This window comes from Pleurodeles waltl, chromosome 1_1 (assembly GCF_031143425.1).
Source record: "Pleurodeles waltl isolate 20211129_DDA chromosome 1_1, aPleWal1.hap1.20221129, whole genome shotgun sequence".
NCBI lineage: Eukaryota > Metazoa > Chordata > Amphibia > Caudata > Salamandridae > Pleurodeles > Pleurodeles waltl.
This window is the reverse complement of record NC_090436.1, coordinates 712835429-712857395: the sequence shown is the minus strand read 5'-3', so window position 1 is coordinate 712857395 and position 21967 is coordinate 712835429. Positions and strand designations below refer to the sequence as shown.

Below are 21967 nucleotides of genomic sequence, written 5' to 3'. Positions count from 1 at the left end.
GACTTTCAGCCCAGGGCTTCTGCTTCCTGAATTAAAAGCAAATGTGCTCTACGAGCTGATCTGCAAATGTAAAGGGTGCTTGGGAGCAGCTTTAAATGATCAAAGCTTTGTGAGGACAAACATTTTTCTTTTTTGAGGGGTAGTGCGAAGAGTTAACAACTGAGCTGTGAAGTGCATGCTTTTAATTGTAATTGTATTTCAACAGTGCTCACTTCACCTGGAGGTGTTGAAGGGACAGCTATTAAAAAAAAAAAAGGTATTGCATATGCTCTGATATTACTTAAATCCACATTTTGGAAGCACCGTTTTATAATAAACCTTTTTGTAGTGGCCTATATTATACTGTGTGCAATGCAAGTATAAAATATTGCCTGTTTATATATTCACAGTGCTTTCTGTCACAGGCTGTGACCTCATGGCACTAAAAATACACAAATCACTATTCTCAACTGTACTAACAAAGATTTAGTCCTGTTGATCTCCGGTTAAACACATACCTCTGCAGTGCATTACCTAATAGAGGTTTCATAATGCACTACAGTGCATTTCCCAATGAGTAACAAGTTTATTTTATTTATTTTTCATTTCAGCTGGCTATTATTTTATATGTAGCTACCTGGCGGTGAAAGACTTAAAAAAAAATCGAGAATATTTTGGGTTTATTTATGAGAGGCTTGCGCTGCTGGAGCATCACTTTTTTTGATGCTCCAGCATCACAAGCCTCTCAATCGTACCTATGAGCTGACTCAAAGCCACCCTGAGCGGATTGAATGGCCTTGTTGATATGGAGTAAGGCAAGGCAGTGCAAGTTTCTGCATTGCCTTACTTTGCGTCAAGGAGGCGTTCCACGGGCGTAGTGGTGGGTGTTCCTATGCAACACAGATGGATTTTGACACTGCCCCAGATTTACAAAATCACGTAAACTGGAGCAGTGCCAAAACCTTACGCCTCCCCAGAGCAGGCATATTGAGGAGAAATGTTTTAATTTCTCCTTGTTTTTTTCTCTTTCCATGTGTGCTGCTATCTGCCACACACGTAGAAAGAGGTACAATGCCTTTCTGGATTGTTTTTGTGCAGGAAGGTGCCCCTTCCTGCACAACTACAATCCTGCCTGTGTTGGCACTAGGCAGCAATTGTGCACCAGCGCAGGGGGAAAGGACAGAAATGTACTGTATTTCATAAATACGGTCCATTCCTGCCCTTTTGTATTGAGAGTGTGGAAGTGTAGCAAGGAGACTTGCAGCTCTGCCCCATGTCAATTCCTAATGAATGAGGACCTTTGTTTTTAGCCACACCCTTGACCATGCCCCCACACTCACCGATCTTTGATTTGCTAAACACTGTTTAATATTATTTCCTCACAGTAAAAATGATTTGCTGTGCGAAATGGGGATGTTTATTATTGTTGATGATGAGGAGTACCAGGTTCTAGAAATTTTTATCATAAGGGGGTCCTTACACCTAACTTTTTTTAAGAGGGGGTCCCGGCATCAAAAAGTTTGAAGACCTCTGCTCTAGAGTCATTAATGAAACGATGGATCCAAAAGGCAGTGATGAAAGCCATAAAGGTAATTTTCTGGAAAAGGAAAAGCAAGTGCTGTGCATACGTTGAAAAAATGGCAATCTGAACTCTCCAAACAAGCCACGCTACAGATTACATTTGTTTAATAATATTTGGGGACACATTCGCACCGATACTGCTAAACTACAGATTTCCAAAAGTTACTTAAAATGTAATTTGTATGCTTACTGAAATAATCTAATTTTTATAACATTCATACTTCTCTTATATACTTTGTATTCCTGTTAATTTTGAAGTGTTATGTGGGTACAGGACGACTATGTGTCTATATTTGTTTATAATTCATTTAAAGTTTAATGTTAATATTTCTGTACAAGCAACTTAAGAAACATACATTGCCTAGGTAAATATACCTTACAAGCTGAACTTTAATTCGAATGGTAATGTGAGTGTCTCAGAAATAGCATTCAACAATGGCAGGTTTGCTTTGACTTCTTGTTTAAAAGCTGTGGTATCCTCGTTGGTTTTCACACGTCACAGACATTGCAGGGGTGTGTTGCACTTTTTACTCTCTACAGTTGTTATACTGTGCTTACCAGAAGGGACTCTTGAGAACACTGTTCTTGTTCACAAATGTAGCACGGGCGCATATTAGACCAAGAGCTGGTTTGACTGTGATATGGGGAAAGAAGAAAAGACAGAGGGCATATAGAGAAATAGTAGTAGCGATGCGGAGAAAAGTATATAATATTTTATGGGTTGCCATCTAGTAAAAGTAATTGCCTAAAGCAATACTACGTTTACACAAGGTTGCACGAGTTGTTGATTCAGTGTTACATATTCGGAAAGGAGCTGTAGGCCAATGGCTTACTCCTTAACTTTGAACTCAGGAGACCTCCGTGATAAAGAAATCTGTGTGTCTAATGTTACTTATAAGGACATTTAGTACAACGTGTGTAAGATTGCACTATTCTACATGCACAGATTTATCTGGGATATTATTTTAAAAATAACCTTTTTCTCATTATGATACAAGAAATGGCTCAATTTATAAAACAACTTTTATATGTCCTCTTAATGTTTCTTTGTCAGTCAATTAGAAAATGCAAGTGTAGTCCGTGCCAGGAGAGATCATGTTGTGGGACATCATTCATGACTTGAAAAAAATAAGATTTAAAAAATAAGATATAAATAGGGGACCATATAGCAGGAGATGGATGTTGGACAAAGTGGGTGTGAAGAGATTGAAGAGGACAAGACGAGTCACTGTGTAGAAGTTGACAGGAGAGATTTTACTAACCCAGTGGATTCAAAAAGAGCGCATGGAGAAGGCGAAAAAGACATGACAAATGTTTTTCAGTAGTGTAACAGAGTGAGCGCCCAGGCATTCCAATATATTATGAACAAAACATTTCTCAGCATGAGGTGAGAAAAACACCAAAAGGATACATATTGCTGCTTTTTTCCAAACCAAGGGCCTTATTTATACTTTTTGGTGCAAAACTGCACTAAGGCAGTTTTGCCCCAAAAAGTTTTGCACCGGCTTGCACCATATTTTAGCACCAGCTGGGCACCATATTTATGGAATGGTGCAAGCCGGTGCAAAGGGTAGGCTAGCTTAAAAAAAAATGACGTTAGGCAGTTTTGAGTCAAAATAAATTATTCTGACCAGATTAGCATCATTTTTTGACGCTAAGGGGCATATTTATACTCTGTTTGCACTGAATTAGCGTCATTTTTTAAAATTCTAATTCAGTGCAAAACTAACTCCATATTTATACTTTGGTGCTAGACCCGTCTAGCACCATATTTATGGAGTTAAAGTCATTTTTTGGAAGTGGAAACCTACCTTGCCTTAATGAGATGCAAGGTAGGCGTTCCCGTGCAAAAACATGACTCTATGTCCTTAACACCATATTTATACTCCCATGTAAAAATGGTGCAAGGGAGGGAGGAGGGGTCAAAAAATGGGGCAAAGCTTGCTTTGCCCCATTTTTTAAGACCTGGGTCTGGGCAGGCCTTAGGGGACCTGTGGCCCTATTTCCATGGTGGAACACCATGGAATGAGCCCTGAGGTGCCCTACCTAGGCCCTAGGGGCACCCCCACCCACACTAGAGGGACTGCGAGGATGGGGGACCCCATCCCAGGTAAGTACAGGTAAGTGCATTTTATTTTTGAAAGTGCCATAGGGGGCCCTGAAATGGGTCCCTATACATGGCACAGGGTGCAATGGCCATGCCCAGGGGACCCCGGTCCTCTGTGCTGGCCACTAGGGTGGTGTGCATGACTCCTGCCTTTTCTAAGGCAGGAGTCATGTGGCATGGTAGGTTTAGCACCATAAAATTATGCTAATCTGGTTAGAGTCATTTTTTTTACTCTAACCTGCCTAAAGCCATTTTCTGGTGCTAAACCCTCTTCTTCTATACTGCCAGCTCCACCCGACTAAAGTCATTTTTTTTAAACTCTAGCCTTCCCTTTGCACCGGCTTGCACCATTCCATAAATATGGTGCCCGGGTGGTGCACAGAAATGGTGCAAGCCGGTGCTAAACTTTTTGGTGCAAAACTGAGTTAGTGCAGTTTTGCAGCAAAAAGTATAAATAAGGGCCAATATTTTGTAAGTTTGCGCCACTTTTGCGTCATAAAATGACGTTAATGCAGTGCAAAAAAAGTTTAAATCAGGGCCTTGGTGCTAGATGGGTCTAGCACCAAAGTATAAATATGGAGTTAGTTTTGCACCGAATTAGAGTAAAAAAAAATGACACTAATTTGGTGCAAACAGAGTATAAATATGCCGCAGAGTATAAATATGCCCCTAAATATGGCGTTAAGGCCATAGAGTCATTTTTTGCACGGGAACACCTACCTTGCATCTCATTAAGGCAAAGTTGGTCTCCACTTTCAAAAAATGACTTTAACTCCATAAATTTGGTGCTAGAGGGGTCTAGCACCAAAGTATAAATATGGAGTTAGTTTTGCACCGAATTAGAGTTAAAAAAAAATGACACTAAGGCCCATATTTATACTTTTTGACGCTAAACTGCGCTAACGCAGTTTAGCGTCAAAAAGTTTTGCGCCGTCTAACGCCATTCTGAAGCGCCATGCGGGCGCCGTATTTATGGAATGGCGTTAGACGGCGCAATCAGACCGGCGCTGCCTGGTTTGCGTGGGAAAAAACCACGTAGACCAGACAGCGCCGGCGTAGGGGGAAAATGGCGCATGGGCGTCTTAAAATGGGGCAAGTCAGGTTACGTCGAAAAAATCGTCTTAACCCGACTTGCGCCATTTTTTAACGACGCCCATCCCCCATCAACATGACTCCTATCATTGTAAAGATAGGAGTCATGCCCCCTTGCCCAATGGCCATGCACAGGGGACTTCTGTCCCCTGGGCATGGTCATTGGGCATAGTGGCATGTAGGGGGGCACAAATAAGGCCCCCCTATGCCACCAAAAAAAAATATAAAAAATAAAAAATTATACTTACCTGAACTTACCTGAATGTCCCTGGGGTGGGTCCCTCCATCCTTGGGGGTCCTCCTGGGGTGGGCAAGGGTGGCAGGGGGGGTCCCTGGGGGCATGGGAGGGCACCTGTGGGCTCATTTTGAGCCCACAGGCCCCTTAACGCCTGCCCTGAGCAGGCGTTAAAAAGTGGCGCAAATGCGCCGTTTTTTGCCACGCCAACTCCCGGCGTCTCTTTTGCCCGGGAGTATAAATACCACGTAAAGGCCTGGGAGTCATTTTTTAGACGGGAACGCCTCCCTTGCATATCATTAACGCAAGGAAGGGGTTCACGCTAAAAAATGACGCACATTCAAGGAACTTTGGCGCTATTCGCCTCTAACGCCATAGTATAAATATGGCGTTAGTTGGCGTTAGTTTTGCGTCGAAATTGCGTCAAAAAAAACGACGCAATTTCGGCGCAAACGGAGTATAAATATGGCCCTAATTCGGTGCAAACAGAGTATAAATATGCCCCCAAACCTTTCAGAGGAAATAGCTTCACTATTCTTTGTACATAGGTTTCGTAAAAACATGAGTCTTAGACGGTCTGCCGTGTTCTAGGGTTCCCATAAATGATGGGAATTCCAGGGGAAAGTATTCCCGTAACAATTTCGCAGTTTTCCCCACATTCCTGCACGTTTTTCTGCATACATGTTCGACTAGACTTTCCTTATCAGAATGTGGTGGTGAAAAACGTAAACACAGTGGCTTTTGAGCCCATCTTGAACCCATGATTCATGCGTAAAATCCTGTTACTGCCAAAAGAGGATTTCCGAAAAACTTGAAATGAATACCTAAGTGTTTAAAGTAATGACAAAAAAGCCAAAAAGTGTAAGTCCACCAAAGTTCTCATTGTTCTATTTCATGAAAGGCACTGCCTGCAGTGTAAGTATGCTTGCCACATGTCTTGTGATCCATGTTTTCTGCATTATAACTTTGATTTACTCGCTTAAATGTCTTAGGAATTTTTCATGTAGCTGGGTATGGTATGCAAGTCATGTAAAGCAGATGGTTATTATTTATAAAAGATGCATCTTCAAGTCAAAGGCATTCCGCAGTCTTGAAATGAAATGATAACAAAAATGGCTGAAATCATTGATATTGCTGTGTCCAACTCTATGTTTGTAAATGCATCCATAAACAAAATGTATTACTGTAAATGTAGGTGATGACATATCTTGTAATTTGAGAGATCCAGATCAATAGAGCTTCATAGTCTTGCATAATATTTAGAAGCAAAGAGCATTCCCTAAGATTTACTGGCGGGTAGTATTTTACCAATGTAAATGTGTTAGTGTTTAAAATACAAGTTGTCATTCCACTCACTCTTTAGAATGTCCGAAAACACAACAAACATTTCAGAATGAACTCGAATGTATTTGAGATGCAAATAAAAGCATGTGTGCCCGGAGAATTGTAATTTCTCTTTTCTCTTTGTAGATGTTGATGAATGCCAGGCAATACCAGGGCTTTGCCAAGGAGGAAACTGCATTAACACAGATGGGTCCTTCGAGTGCAGGTGTCCGACTGGCCATAAGCAAAACGAAGCAACCCAAAAATGTGAAGGTCAGTAAGCATTGAATTGCAATGCTTTATTTTGAATGGTTGCTCAATAAATCATGCATTTGAATACATTGTATGGTGTGCCTGAGAGACTGTTCGAGATAATGCAAGCAGCAGGAGCATGTAAACCTCCTCTACTTCTGCTCCTGACATCTTACTGGTGTGTGGACAAGACTGTTCAATATGGATGCAAGATGTCTTCCCTCCTTACCGCACCCAACCAAGTCTACCCATGTTTGGAGGACGCCTCTGTCTCCTGCAGTTGGTGCATAATGGCAGTGGCACTTTTGGGAGTAGGACGAATTGGAGTGTGATTGTAGTTTATAGCACACTGTCCAGAGGCAAGGCCTACCGCCCGCATCTGAAAAGTAAAATACCTACCGTTGTACCTGTCTGCTCCTTCCTAAGACAACAGATGGATAGTTAAAGCAACATTGTCCAGCAACAAAAGGCCCTTCAACGGAGAGGCATGGTGACAACTGGCCAGAACATCCGCTTTGTCATGGGAATAATCTCCAGTCCACAGCTCAAGGTCATTACCTAACCACTCTCTTGGTTAACACTGCTTAATAAACACTATCACCAGGGAGGTTGCCCCCCATGAATTTTGGTATAACAGAAGGGGCTACAAACACTTGTGCGACACTTTCTGTAGTATGTATTGTACTGGCAATAAATATGCATCACTACAATCCTAAAGGGGCAAGTCCTCATTTAAAAGAGGGTGTGGCCCATGCAAAGGAGAGAATCTATTGCCATTGCACGGTCACAGTGTCAAAGAAGCCACCAGAAGGCATACTGTCAGTGTGCCTGGGGGGTCATTTCTTGGCAAGGGGACACAGGAATCCCAAAGACCCTCCCAGGTATTTCCTTCGGCAACTGAAATTATTAATTGAACTCACCTTTAAGGGATTTCTGTCCCCTTTTGAAACTATGGCATGGTTGCTACTTGCAGTGAATGGTGGACTGACACCGTTCAACAGCTGGACTGCCTTTCACTAATGCGCTTCTCAGAGTGCAGTTGTGACCAAATGTCTGTGCTGTGATCAGTTCATTCACCTTGATAGGATGCCTTAACCAAGCCTGCTCAAGGGGGCATCTAGTTAAAGGTGTGCCATGGTGTAGAGAAGGATTGTCTGCCCACTAAAGCGCAGCTCCTAGAAATAAGATGAATGAAATGTAGCATATCAAATGTAGTTTCAAGCCCTGTCTATTACAATCCAGCTATAAAACGTCTCCGTACTAATTTCTAAAGGCAGCAGTGGTATTGCACATCACACATACATAATACTGTTAATTACATTAATGGTGCTTATGAACCCTGAAGCTCAGCCACCAATTGCCCAATCCATAAACTGCAAATAGAAAGTTCTGGTAAAGCGAAGTGATTCAAAACTCAAAATTAATGCTCAATGTTCTGCAAAATGTTAAGAGAGAAAACATAATCTTCTTTTCCTTGGGTTCACAAACTACTCTGAACCCAATCTCCATCCAGTAGTGAATGCTTTATTTGGTAAAAACAAAGATAAGCAAGCATTTGCAATGCAACAGGTCTTGTGTTTGCTTGAGTTAGAGCTATTAGCATTGTAAATTCCTAACTGGTCGTTTCTTGCCACATAAATTGAAAATGAAAAGTAAAACAGTTGACAGAAGCAAGCTGATTCAAAGCGCCACCACTGGCATGAGCATGAGCGAGACAGTTATTGTCTCCCAGCATGAATGTCTACAAAGGATCGCGGCTGAGATGAAAGGCAAACCGAAACAAGAGGAGGGGCCATCACACGCTGTGACAGGAGGAAGCATGACATAGTGTGACGGCCAGCAAAAATGTTTACTTAGTTAAATCACATGGGAGAGGACTCAGCACACAAAGGAGGGACATTTCACAAAATACACCAATAAAATGAAGCATTTAAGACAAGCACAACAAAGAATGAATAGTAAGAGTGGACATGGGCGTGGTTAAAAGTCAACAGAGAGACCACAACAGGCCAGAGCACTTGCGCACTCGACCCTGAAAAAACAGGAATCAGCAAAGTCTTCAGTACACATAACTTTAAGAAGCACAGCTATTAAAAAACACTGCTATCTTTTAAGAGAGAGTCCTCTTTTTAAAAGGGAGTGCATGTTTACAGCCTGCATCACATTAGGTGTCATCAATAATCCATGTTATGAGGTAGAACTAAAATCCACTACGTTTCATGGCGAATGTGTCAGCTCTGTCACCCTTTCTCACTATCCCGAATTATTCAATCTGGTCTGGTCGAATTCTGCAGTTATATGAGCTGTTCGTATTAGGAAGGTGTCCAATACCCACGTGCTCATAACTTCAGTTTAATCTAGTAGGAACCCAGGTGTTTTAAAGCGGCATGCTGTTTTTCTACTTTTAAGCAGTCTTCTATTTTTACTAAATTTTAATAAAAGCCCTTCCTGGCATATTTTAAATTTTAAAGTATCTGGAGAGTCTCTGTTCTGGTTGTGGTTGAATCCAGTGCTTAATTTGTAAATAAAAACATGCGATGTCCAAAGCTCTCCCTTGAAACTCACGGCTGGTGCAATTGAATATGCGTGCACAGAGTACTCAGGCGGGGTAATCCTGAAGCCACTTCGAGTCTTTTTATCTATTTACAGCCACTCCCTGCCTTTTCAGCTCACTCTTGCAGCTGTCTGCTTTCTCCCTTTGTGACGCTTTCTCGTTTTTCTCTTTCTCTGTGTTTCCCATGTGTCTTTTGCTCACAGTAAATGCCTGATGCAGAAATATGTGTCTGCCCTCAAAACTAAGTGCTGGTGCCCCCCCCTGGAAACCATCAGCTCAAGTTAAGCACTGGTGGAATCTATTCCCTTAACAAGCATTGAAAATAGGTTTGCACATGTCCAGAGCTTCACACAGAGGAATCTACTGTACATGAGCATGTGAACATATACATACATATGGAAAGAGAGCAAAACAGTTACTGATCTCAGTAACACGCAGACTGAGAAATATACTGCTAGATTTTTATATCACTACGTGCAAAGAAGAAACTATGTACACAGTTATGGGCTTTCTTTTTGCAAATCGTTATTAGGTGATTTAGTCCAGTAGTTTCAATTAAATTGCACAAGGAAATACAAGGCCTGGATACACAGCAGCTGTTTCACAAAGACAGTTTGAAGCACATAAAGTACTACTCCTCTACATTGGAGGCTGGTAATTTTAGGAGGGAGGGGTGCGGGCTGGAAGTACACTCATTTATTCACACACACACACACGCACATCCATTCACAACTCTCATCAAATACTCAAACATACATGTGTGCACCAAACATTCATTAAAAAATAAACACACACACAATTACCTTCCACTCTGCCTCGGAGGTCCCAGGAGGGTTGGGACTGCTGACAGACAATGAGGGAAGACAGCAGTCCCAACTTCGTCACAGAGTGGGATTGGTTCAGTGAGACTGCTGACTCCATCCCACTCTGTGATGAGGTGTCACTGATTGACACTCGCCCTGGACGCTTCAGGGCTTAAACCTGAAGCGCCCAGGTCAGAGCCAATGGGTGACGCTTCCCCTCATCACCGAGGGAAAGGGCCTCAAGGCACCTTTGCTGAGCTGAGGAGGTCACGCCCATAGGAGCTGTGACCCCTTCAGTGCAGTAAAGTTCAGCTCAGGCAGCCAGGAGTCTGCGCAAATCGTGCATGTCTCACGCCTGGCTGCCTGATCTGAAAATGAAGAGTGTCTGTCAGGCTGACCTTTGCTCAGCCTGATAGACACTCTTTATGAGGGGCAAAAGGTCGGGTCGTGGCCCCTCCGCCCTAAAGGACGGGCCGTGGCTGCTCCTCTAGTACTGTTTTATGTACACTTCGGTGGTTTTGTGAATTGGCCCCAAAACATTGAAAAACATGAATAGAATGGGAATATTAAGTACAATTAGTACAGAAATAATGAACTGTGCCCTTTTTACACTTTTAGAATAGAGAGTTAGACGTTTATGGGCAGATTTTCAAAGGTATATAAGAGTATGTGAAAGAGTACTACACGAGTAGTAGTACATAGTACAAAACATATTTGTGAATAAGCCACACGGTGTCATCCTGCGGTGGACCAATATAAAGACCTTAATATACGTATGCATGTGAGTTGCACGATTGAACATGTGCAACTCACATGCATACATACGACTTAAGGAAAGACACCCGTCAATGCAGGCAGCTCACACACCTGTGTGCATCTCATACAAATAGGGATGCATAACTAGCCAAACAAGCACACATGCATATTAGCATACAAACAAATTAGAGCCACGTCCAAAATGGCACCATAATCCATTCCGAGGAGTTGCGAGATATAAGGCACATGTGTGTGCTTGGCAGAGTTGATAACTAGACCAATGTTTGAGCAATAGACACAAGCAAGCATGATGCTTCAGTAATGGAGAATGAATACCTTTATCACTATGCTACTATTTCGCTTGTCCTGTCTAACCAAAAGTCATTTTAGTCTGGCAATGCTCTCTCCGATGTTAACAAAGAGCAGAGAATTCTTATACTTTGCCCGTCGCTTTACAATGATTTCATGCCTGGGACCCCTTGTGCCTACGTTTAAATTTTCAAATTTGGTATGAAACTACTTAAGAGGTGCCATGTGGATGAAAGTGAGTACAATTATTATTTAAGACAAGTTTTTCTTCAAAAAGCAAGACACTAATACTAATAAAGCAGTTAATGATTTCAAGCAACAAACGAAAACATTACATTGTCACCAATATCAACATGAAATATATTTTTTTAAAACATTTTTTATTCATCCAACCATGTGCATAGCTTCTGCGTAGTACATTCGTGTGTGGCACCTTAAGCTAGTTTTATTTAATTTCAGCAACACAACTTTGCATCTTTGGGCCTTCCGTTTTACTTTTGCAGGTATGAGTTTAAAATTCCTGCCTGCAAAATGTTGCACACTTGGTTGGCATGGGGCCAGTTGCAACTATGTGGTTGTTCAGGAATGCCTTAAATGAATTGTGCATGTATGTATGCATACCCCTGTGTACGATCTGTTCACTCACAAAGAAGGATGTATAACATATTTTATCTGCCTGAAAATAGCTCCTCACCCTTCTAAACAAACCCGTTAAAGATGTTAGAAAGAAAAGCTGAAAATACCCTTCATGCTTTCCAAAATGTCAGAAGTGAATAACTTATGGGATACTCATATTTTTTTCGTCGCATTCTGCTACTCGTAGCTATGCATTTATAACTGGAAAATTCTAACTCTTTTAAACAAGCATCGTATGCGTGCCCAGCTACACCTCATGGACGTGGTATCCGATTGTACATCACCTTCTGCCCCATTATGTATGCCCTGTGCTCCTGAAGGATATCATGTGACCCACATTATATTACATATTATGCTGTATTCTGCTATGTTATGTTTTTTATCTATTTAGTGCAGGTATACTGGAAAGGTTTCATTGTAGTAGGGAGAAAGCAGTACACAGTGCCATCCAGGAATTAAAATACAGCCGTGAAGAGGCTTTCATGCTTGACAAAAATGGAAAGATTAGAGCTAGTCCAAAGACTTTGAAAAGACTCCCAGATCATGGTGCTAATACAGAAAATGCTTTGGCCTCCGAGTCGAGCGTATTTGTTTTTAGGAATTCTCAATAGCTGTAAAGAGTCTCTGAATTATCTGGGGGCAGTAAATGAATGGATCCTGTCTTGACTAAAAACTAGTCCATGTTCAAATAGACATCTGTGGACTATGCATAGAACCATTAAAGTGCCCTTGTCTTATCAAGGAGCTAGTGTAGTGATGCTAGAAAAAGTGGGTCACAAATTAAATTTAGTGGTCCCAATCACAATTCTGGCAGGCTTATTCTGTATTGTTGAATGTGATATAAGAGATAACTGGGGAGACCCAGAAAAAAATCGAGGCAGGAACTTATAATGATGTAAATTGTATGCTGATTCCCAGTGACAGTGAGAAGCAGCATGATTTGAATGTAATGTTTTGTTACATTATGTTATCTTATGATATGCAAAGTTATATGCATTTAAATAGAGCATAACTAACCCAGGCGGATATCTTTGTGCTGAATCAAGAGCTGTATGGTCTGTGATAGGTGAAGAGCCAGGTCTTCAGTTTAATTTTTTTTTTTATTGATTTAATCACACACTGATCAAGCATGGTACAAAGTCAACAGTAAAGTAGAACGCATTCACCACAGACACATGAACATGCCACATTGTGGGCCACACCAGTTAACCCACATGTGAGACCAAACAAAAAGCATTAAACCTCGTACAGCGGCCCATGCAATCAATCAAAGATGGCCCCATGGAAATGTGTTTCCCCCTCCAATGACCATGTCTGAGGTGGACAGGGTTCTAGATGCATCCCTTTGTGTCCAGCCGTATCCTTCCAAACCTTATAGTGTTTCTGTGGGCACCCCCTGGACAAGTAAACTGGACATTCCAGACTTATACAGTTATTCATACCAGTGGCCCATCTATCTACTGAGGGGGCCACATTGTCTTTCAATGTGAGTGCAATGTCACGCTTACGTATCACTAGGCCAAATCAGAACAGCCCTGCTATGTATCTGTCATCCCCTATATCCTCTGTGATTTGTAGAAGGACTCATTTTGTGTCCCTTGGTATCATCCATCACAGTATTGTCTCCAAGGTTCCCAATACTCTCTCCCAAAAGTGTGATCAGGCAGTGCCAAGATGTGCATATCAGGTCCCCGCTGGGGTCAGCGCAGGCACCCTCTAGACCAAACCAATCCTATTTTGAACAACTGTGTTCTTGTAAGGTGTGTGCGATGCAATAGTTTGAGCTGGATCAGCCGGAACTGAGAAGCTATACTGCCTTCCTAGGGGCAGTTACCTCCTCAATCCAGTTCTCGTCATTCAGCGGTCCCAAGTCTTGTGTCCACGCCTTCCTCACCACAACCATTGGTTCTGTTTGCTTGTGCAACAACATCGGGTATAGGACAGACAACTTGTGTTCCTTGATAGTAGGATTATCGCCTCTAGGGAAGAGTATTCAGGGATGATCACCTTGAGTTGCAAGCATGACAATGAGAGGACAGTTTCCTGCAATAATGCAATGCACTGTTGTGAGTTAGCCATGTGTTTGAGGCCGTGTCATCTCAGGTGATGGTGTGCAAGCATTTAGTGTGTGTCTCCTGTGTGACTTCCAAGTGAGTGAGTCTGTTGTGTAGCCATTTTAGTTACAGCTCCATGCATGTTATTTTAGCATACTAGGCCTGCCGCTGTGAACTTTAATCTAGATATTTTTTATTCAGCTTAGTTTATTATTTTAACATTAGCCACTTTTGCAGTCTTGTTTTATTTCTCTCTATCTAGCTGTTTTTGCCTAGGCCAGCACTACATTCTCAAACAAGACATTCTTGTTCACTCTGTGCATCTTTCAAGGCTGCAGTAAGATAGGTTGTCGGTGAATGTGGTAAAAGTTTTGTCTCTGGTATTCATAGAAAAACACACATCCTTATGTAGGGTCATTTTCTCAGAACATCCGCTGTTTATTATATAAACACCTCCCTGTCCCTTACACGTTAGAGGGAGATTCCAGCCAGAGGACCACGACTTTATGCTGATTGCTGAACGCTTCGCTACTGCTGGTCCTGCAGACTTCAGGCCTTTGCTCAGGTATGGGGGATGATGTCTTCCCAGGGGAAGCTGAAGAGCAGAATTAGAGCTTAACATGCTGTGCTCTATTATATCCTAGGTAGGTATTAGTCTACTGACTCTAGTGACAATATGGTAGCGTTATTTCTATGCTTTACTCTCTTTGTCACAATTCTAATTCTGTCATGCTGTATCGTGCTGGTTATTGCAGTACATACTTTGTTATCTAAGATGCAGTTGCATCATTAAAACCTTATTGAAACATATACTGCCTCTGTTTGTCATTGTGTATGTGAGACTATGTAACTGAGAGAAACTGATGAGACCTGAGTGACCACGATTTCTCTGAGAAATCAACTATGTCATGTGCTCGGCTGGCCAATCATTCCTGCTCTTGGGTAGAGATGAGGCACTGCTAGTTAGCTGGAGCTAAACCCAGATTAGGGTGACAGATTCTGCCACTCAAATCCAGTAGTCTCATTAGAATAATGAGAGCCTACGCGACAAGTCCAAATGTACCTATGGTGGGTCAAACAAACCCCCCTCCACAGTACCCACCCCATTTTTCACAAACTACAAGTAGCTGTTGGGGTATAACTAGGGACAGTAGAACACTGGGCTAACCTGAAATGTGTGTCTCCCCTGTCATGCATCTCTCCACCCAAACCACTCCATGAACTCGCTCCCCAACCGCAACCAACACAAACCCATAACATAAAACTGCTCGAGTCTTGGGTTACCAGCCATCCAGAGACACATCATGCATTTTCAATAAGCTGTGTAGACACCTTCCAGTCTTTGCAGAGTCAATTATGTCATAGGGTTTTGAGAGGCCAACAGCAATTCGCCACCATCTGCAACAATCCCATGGCCACCACCTCTGCTCCCTGTTGTGCGGGGAATCTCTCCAACCCAAGGGATTGGGCCCTGTCCTTGTGGTGGTGAAGTCTTTACTGTCAAGCTGTGCGCCATTCACTGAAGAAGCACCAACCCCCCTCCAACCCACCAGCGAGGTGGAGTCACCACTGTGCAGGTTGGCACATTTCTCTATCCAGTCCCAGGCCACTTCTGGTGTGTCGAAAAATAAAGTCTTGTCCTGAAATAATACTTTCAAGTGGGCCAGGAACAGGAGCATATATTGGATGCCTATGGCCCTAAGTTTTTGTTTTACTTCTTGAAAGGATGATCTCTGCTGTTGGACCTTTAGGGTTTTGTCAAAGTAAATCACTTCTGGGGAGGACTGAAACATCAGCAATCAAGTCTTGCGTGACACTCAAAGGTTGGAATTTTGGTTGGCCTAGTTAAGAACTTTGGCAATGAAGGGGTATGGTGGGGAACCCACTTAGGGTTTAGCGGTCAGTGTTTTGTGTGACCATTCAACCATAAAGCAGGTAGAAACCTCTGATGTTGGCACCCAACATTGTAGCCAGACAAAAGTGAATGAAGTTACGCAGTTCTTTCTGCCCCTCCGGAATGCCCACAATGTGCAGATTATTATGCAATGATCTTCGTTCTGCATCCTCACCCGTACCTACAGGTGGCTGACCAGGCACTGCAGGATTACAAGGTGGGACTCATGTGACTTGACTGTGTTTTCTGTTTACGAGACTTTGCTCCTCACCTTCGTGACCCTGTACACTGTGTTCTGCAGATCTTGTTCGACCTGAGACAGATCTACTTTCAGTTCCCCCATTTTGCCCTCTACAGTTTTCTTAAGATCCTGGATTGCTAGCAGGACAGAGGACATCTGTAACCCCTCCGCATGTTGGGCTTCACCGCCAGTCGCCCCGGTATTGTCCCTTAAAACCACCTTCTTGGTGCATTTGTTGATTTTCTGTTGCACTGCAGTGCTAGAGGGCTTGTCTCTCATGCTGTTGTGCTTGGAGTCAAAAGAGATGGTCGCAGAGGTCCAGAACTGGGGGACAAGAGCAACAGACAATGCCACACATCGCCTTGGCAGCAGCCACTCAAGCTGCACCTAATAGGGAGCTCTCCAGAAAGCTGTTGGGCACCATGCGCCTCCGAGTCCTCATCTCGTAGTCTCCCCTCAGATCCTCATCTGCAAAGGGCCCTCCTCCACCATTCAAGTCACCACCGGGGCAGCCAGATTGGAACCAGCCACCTATCTCACCCCCCCAAGCTAGACTGCTATGTTGCCACTAGCTCCTCCCCGATGAGCCTCTCACGGGGTAAATCTCCAGAATGCCACCGAGTGTGGCTGGCTCCACAGGGGCAGCGTGGGCATTGTGGCACAGCAGGGACCTAGAGCTCCCACTAAGCAGAGGGAGGCCTCCAGGACCTCAGTCTCAGCTCCAATATCAATGTATGGGCTTTTGGGGTTGCAACATGGGAGGGAGAAATAAACCTAAAAGTTCTCCTGCCCAGTCAAATATCCAGGGGTCTAACCCTATCCTTCCTTCACCAGATCCGGGGCTCTAGCCATGTTGTGGCTGAGTCTGCATCTTCGCACCAGGTTTCAAGGAAGGATAATCTTGTGCAGGCTATCAGTGACACTTGGGCCACTAGACATACCCTCACCTGAGGGCACCAGGTCAAGAACAGGGCTGTCGCTGGGGGTCCTTTTCTCTGCACGTCTTTCTGATGTTGGCCCTCAGGGCCCGACATGTCCTGAAGGGTTATGTGCCCCACAACCCACTGTGTCCACTGCAGCATCTGGGGAGGGAGCCCACTGAGCTTCAGCTGCTGGGACTGCTGGCTGTGTGCCGGTGTTGGTGTTCTGTCTTCCAGTAAGCTGGATGGGCCCAATACACGGCCCTCTGCGAGCGTGGTCCACTGCGCTTTACTCCTGCTTGCTGGTTGGTACCTTCTGCCATTTCCAACCTCGACTACCATGTCCCAGCGGTTGACAGGTTCCAAGTTTTTGCGGCGATCTGGTGATCGACCTGAGCTGGGTACCCCTGGGGATCAGCAGCCAGGTCCTATTTATTGGCGTGATGCAGTGGAAGTCTTCTTCAGAGCCTTTGCCATTGTCAGCTCCTAAGCCATGCCCCAGGTCTTCAGTTTGTGGAATTCAGGAGGCACTGATGTGCAGGGGCAAGTCATTCCAGCCTTTAGAAGTGAGGCAGAAGAAGGCATAACCACTGGATCTGGTTCTGATTGTGCAGGGGTGTGCAAGTAGGATTCTGGTTGAGTGGAGGTGTCTGGTAGATTTGTGGAAATGTATGCAGCTGGGGAGGTGCCTGGGGAAAATGTTGTGTAAGGATTTGTATGTGTGCATAAAGAGTTTGAAGAGTGCCCCTTTGTGAATTGGGAGCCAGCAGAGCTCTTTGAGGTAAGGGATGATTTGAGTGCAGGCAGGATGTTCAGGGTGAGTCAGGCCACAGCGTTTTGTATGGTGTGGAGTTTTCTGGCCAGTTGAGTGTTGCTTCCAGCATAGAGTGTGTTGCCATTGTCTAGCTTGTGGATGATGAGAACTTGGATGACAATTCTGTTACTGTTAGTGGGAAGCGATCTGAAGATCTTATTGAACATCTTGAGTGTGTGGAAATAGTAGACAGAGACTGCACTTACTTGCCCGGTTATGATGAGTTTGTTGTTGATTACTATTTTGAGGTTCTTTGCTTTCGTTGCCAGGAAGAGAGTGGGTCTGAGTTCAGCAAGCCATAAGGTAGACTCTCAGTGTGTGATGTCTGTGCTGAAGATTACTACATCTGTCTTGTCTATGTTGAGCTTAAAGCAGTTGGTTTTCATCCAACTGATGACTTCAGTCTTGCAGCCAGAGATATTGGCCTAGGTGTTAGGTGTCTATTCAGAGAGGGTGAGCATGAGCTTGGTGCCATCAGCATAGGATATGATGTTGAGTCCGTGGGCATGGTTGATGCTGGTGAGTGGGGTCATGTAGGAGAATCAGATAAAGAAGATGCAAGGTGCACACCAGTGACCAGTGTAGAGGTTTGGAAGAAAAGAGTAAGGTGAGCCAAAGTGAAATCCCACATTTCTGACATACTAGCTAGAGTAAGGCAAAGTCCAGTTTCTAGCAACTAGTATATGTCAGTTCAGAGGTCTGCATCATTTTGCATCACATGGACCTCAGTTTTGCTCAAGTAGGATTCAGGGCATTGTCCATTGCTATATCTTTCTCATGCATAGCTGAATAGCTCAAATTACAGAAGATCACCACCTAAACACATAGCAGCATATTCAACAACCCCTAGCGCTTCCTTGCGCCACATTAGCATCATTAGCTTTATGCTAATGTGGCCCAATGAGGCCAAAATTGTTGCATCATATTTACAAAGTGGCGCAATGCATGCATTGCGACACTTGCATTGCGCCACTTTGTAACCCTTTGTGCTACATTATGCCTGCTCCTGGCATAATGTGTGCAAAGGGGGTGTTCCCAGTTAGGAGGGGCCAAAAAGATGGTGCAAAGAAATCTAAGAGATTTATTTGTGTCATTTTCTTCGCACTTTTAACACCTACTCAGAGCAGGCGTTAAAAGGAGGCATACCATTGATTACAATGGGCCTCAATGAGCTTTGCAGGATTAGAGTCAACATTTTTTACGCTAATTTTGCAAAGTTCAGGACATGCGTCAAAAATTCTGATGCTAGTCCCTTAACTACCACCATAGTGCAGCGTATTTTAAATACAGTGCACACATGGTGCCATTAGAGGGGCATTAAGGGGCGCAAGAAAAGTGGCGCTGCACTATGTGCAGCACCACATTTCTTAAATATACCCTATAATGAGTTGGATGTCATTGGCATACACATAGAAACAAATGTCAGATGACTGGACAAGTCTGGTCAACAAATCAACATAGATGTTATACAAGCAGGAGAAAAGTGTAGACGTCAATTGTGCACATTTATGTGTCCCGAAAATTTACATCATCCAGTGCTCACTTGGTGCATACATAGCATGCAGTCCTCTCATGAGGTTCATCACCCACTGCTCCTTTGAAGCACAAGACCAAGTTAGCCTATGTGGCAAATCACACAGTCGTCACCTGAAACAAATTACCCAGCGCCCCCAAGAGGTATATCACCTAGTGCTCCCCTCTATGGCTTAGGCGAGCACTCAATAGAAAAGAACTCCCTGACGTTATCCTCTGGCCTAGTTTGGCACAGTCATGTATACTCCCTAAAGTACATCACCATGAACCCTACTGTATGTCAGCCTGTGGATATAACTTATTACCTTATCACCCAAACAGTGTCACCTCATTCACAACTTAAAGTGCACACTTAGTGCACACCTGAGACATGGAACCATTGCTTCCCTGACGTCTTTCAACCAAGTTCTTCCCTGAGGTGCATTTTCCATTGGCCCCTGGGATGCATTAACCAGGGCTCCCCTGAAATAATTAGAGATGTAGGATTACAAATCCCAGAATGCAAAGAAATGTACCTTGTCTGTATAAATTACTCATGAATGGAACTCGAAAACTTGAGGTCGGGCAATTGTATAATCACGGTAAGTCCCGCAGTTCTTAATACTCACAAGTGAGAACTTGTGGACTGTGTCACAAATGTGGCCATCTAGCTGGTATGATGTCGGTGTTCTCGCTTATAAATCTAAAAATACATTTAAAATGCTAACTACACACTTTAGCTGCGCAGCTGTGTAAATATTGCATAACCTCTTTATGTTATATGTAGTTCTAAAAAAGCATTCAAGGGCCGGTTGGCAAAAAAGCCGAAGCTACTTGGCAGCTATTGTAAACTCCCTTGCAAGTTCTGAAAACCTAGTCTCTGAACGATCACGACGACAACAACATACTTAAATCAATCAAAGAAATATACGGCTTTGGAATAATTAATTTTTGAATGTGTTATTATAAAGATCATGCTCCCACACAGTGCCTATTTTCTTACTTGGGTGCAAGATTATTGCTAGCAACATTTAAGTTACTGTTATGCGTTTAAGATTCTGCAGAAAAAGTACATTCCCCTATTTGACATTATCTATAAGGAATCATTATTTACGTAAGCATCTGGCCAGACCATCTCAATGCTGTTTCCACTTACATTAACATGCATAGTAATCGCTGTAATACAGCAGCGGTGAAACTGATGTTGCATGTGAACCTGATTAGAAAAAAAACAAAGCCATTTCGAAATTTTCTTTTGCGAAAACAACCGTAATGGAACAATCTTGCACAACATACGCTACACTTACAGCAGAAAACATCTGCCAGAAATGCAGTAACCATGAAGAAACCAAGCCACGGAAGGACGCGTCTATTGTCAAGTGCATTTTGCTGGCCTCCAAGACTGTTTACTTCTCAGTTGTTTGATGTCCTGCCATCAGCAAAGTAGAATGGTGATTGTCCAAATTGGCTCTGTTTATGAGCCAGTGGTCCATGTGGATTCTCAGACATGCACATTGTTAACTCTCGGATTTAAGAATTGCCAGTTTTCCTCACTGAAAGGCTGATCTACCGCCAATTACATAGTCAACAGGTTTGGGTTTTGATTAGCACCTGTAGAAAGAGGCGAACACAAGCACTCTCAAGTTTCCAGACTCCATCCATACACGAGCATCTTATCAACTTCAAGTTTCTTAGTTGCTTTCTTATAATTTAAGTCCCGTTTCATTTATTGCATTATAAATGAAGGACTACAAGTACCAGAATGCAAAGGAAACAAGCATTTGCAATGCAACGGGTCTCGCGTTTGCTCATGTTAGAGCTGATTGCGTTGTAAACTCCTAACCCGACTTTTCATCTATCGGCAAAAGTGCTTTTATGTACCTAACCCGAAAAAGTGAAATTAACTGTGTAAAGCGCTCGACTTCTGCCAAGCGAAATCGCGCTAGTAAAATAGAGAAAAAAAGTAGTCCATGAGCCGGACAGAAAACAGCGAGCCTCGCAGGTTTTCTGTACTTGGTCGATGCGCTCGAGGAGGGCTAGCCACCGGAAAAGGCATGACGTGACCATGCCTTTGACTAATGAAAGCAAGTGGATTTTAATAGTCAAGCCCACAAACCAATGGTTAACACTGACGTGATGTCAACAGGGCACCGAGCCCTTTTCTAATAACTAAAGCATCTTGCTGCGATACGGTTGCGCGAGCGCATGCAACACAGGCTCGACCCTAAAAAAGGTGTTGGATATGCGTCTCAGATGTAAATTCAGGAAACTTGAGAGCTATGGCACACATCCATAGATAGACAATGAGTACAGACCACCACACCTAAGGGCATAATTTTCATAACCTCCAACAGGCATACAGGTAACTTACACACAGATATGGTAGTAGGCTCATTCCATGTCCTTCCATACAATGTTTCCAGTCTTTGACTTTTTAGCTACCAATCATTTCTATCAGGCAAATTACTTTAATTAGTTGAAAGCAAGAAAACCAAAAATACATTAAGTTGTCTGATGATTGCTCAGAACTGTAAGAATGTCCACGGGAACATTGAGTGTGGTGGCCGCCTTTCATACAAACCAGCATGTTGATATCCTTCAAGTTGGGTCTACAGTGAGATTTACATCAGGGAAATACAGGATGATGTTCAGGAGAGGTGAACTAGTGATACATAACTGATAGTCCTGCTTACCCTATCATAAAATCATGACTGTAAATCCCAGAATGCAAAGAAAAAATCTGAACTGGATGAGATTTTCATGCATGGACATGGGGAACATGACAGCCAATATTGTTTCATTATTATCGTTGTTTTTTTTAACGTGGGAGCAATAATTGCCACAGCTGTTGCTAAAGGTGTGCTTAGCTCAGAGTGTCAGAATTGCTATTGCTCAACCAAAAAGT

The 21967-nt window shown here is 43.2% G+C and overlaps 1 protein-coding gene across 1 annotated transcript in view; it reads left to right on the top strand.

The window, feature by feature from the left end:
• The window catches only part of FBN2 (fibrillin 2), a 1006102-nt gene that overhangs the window by 309971 nt on the left and 674164 nt on the right, over positions 1 to 21967 (top strand). The window contains exon 7 of the mRNA XM_069227289.1: positions 6465 to 6590. Within this exon, the coding sequence (XP_069083390.1) occupies positions 6465 to 6590 (126 nt within the window). The remainder of the gene's footprint in view (positions 1 to 6464; positions 6591 to 21967) is intronic.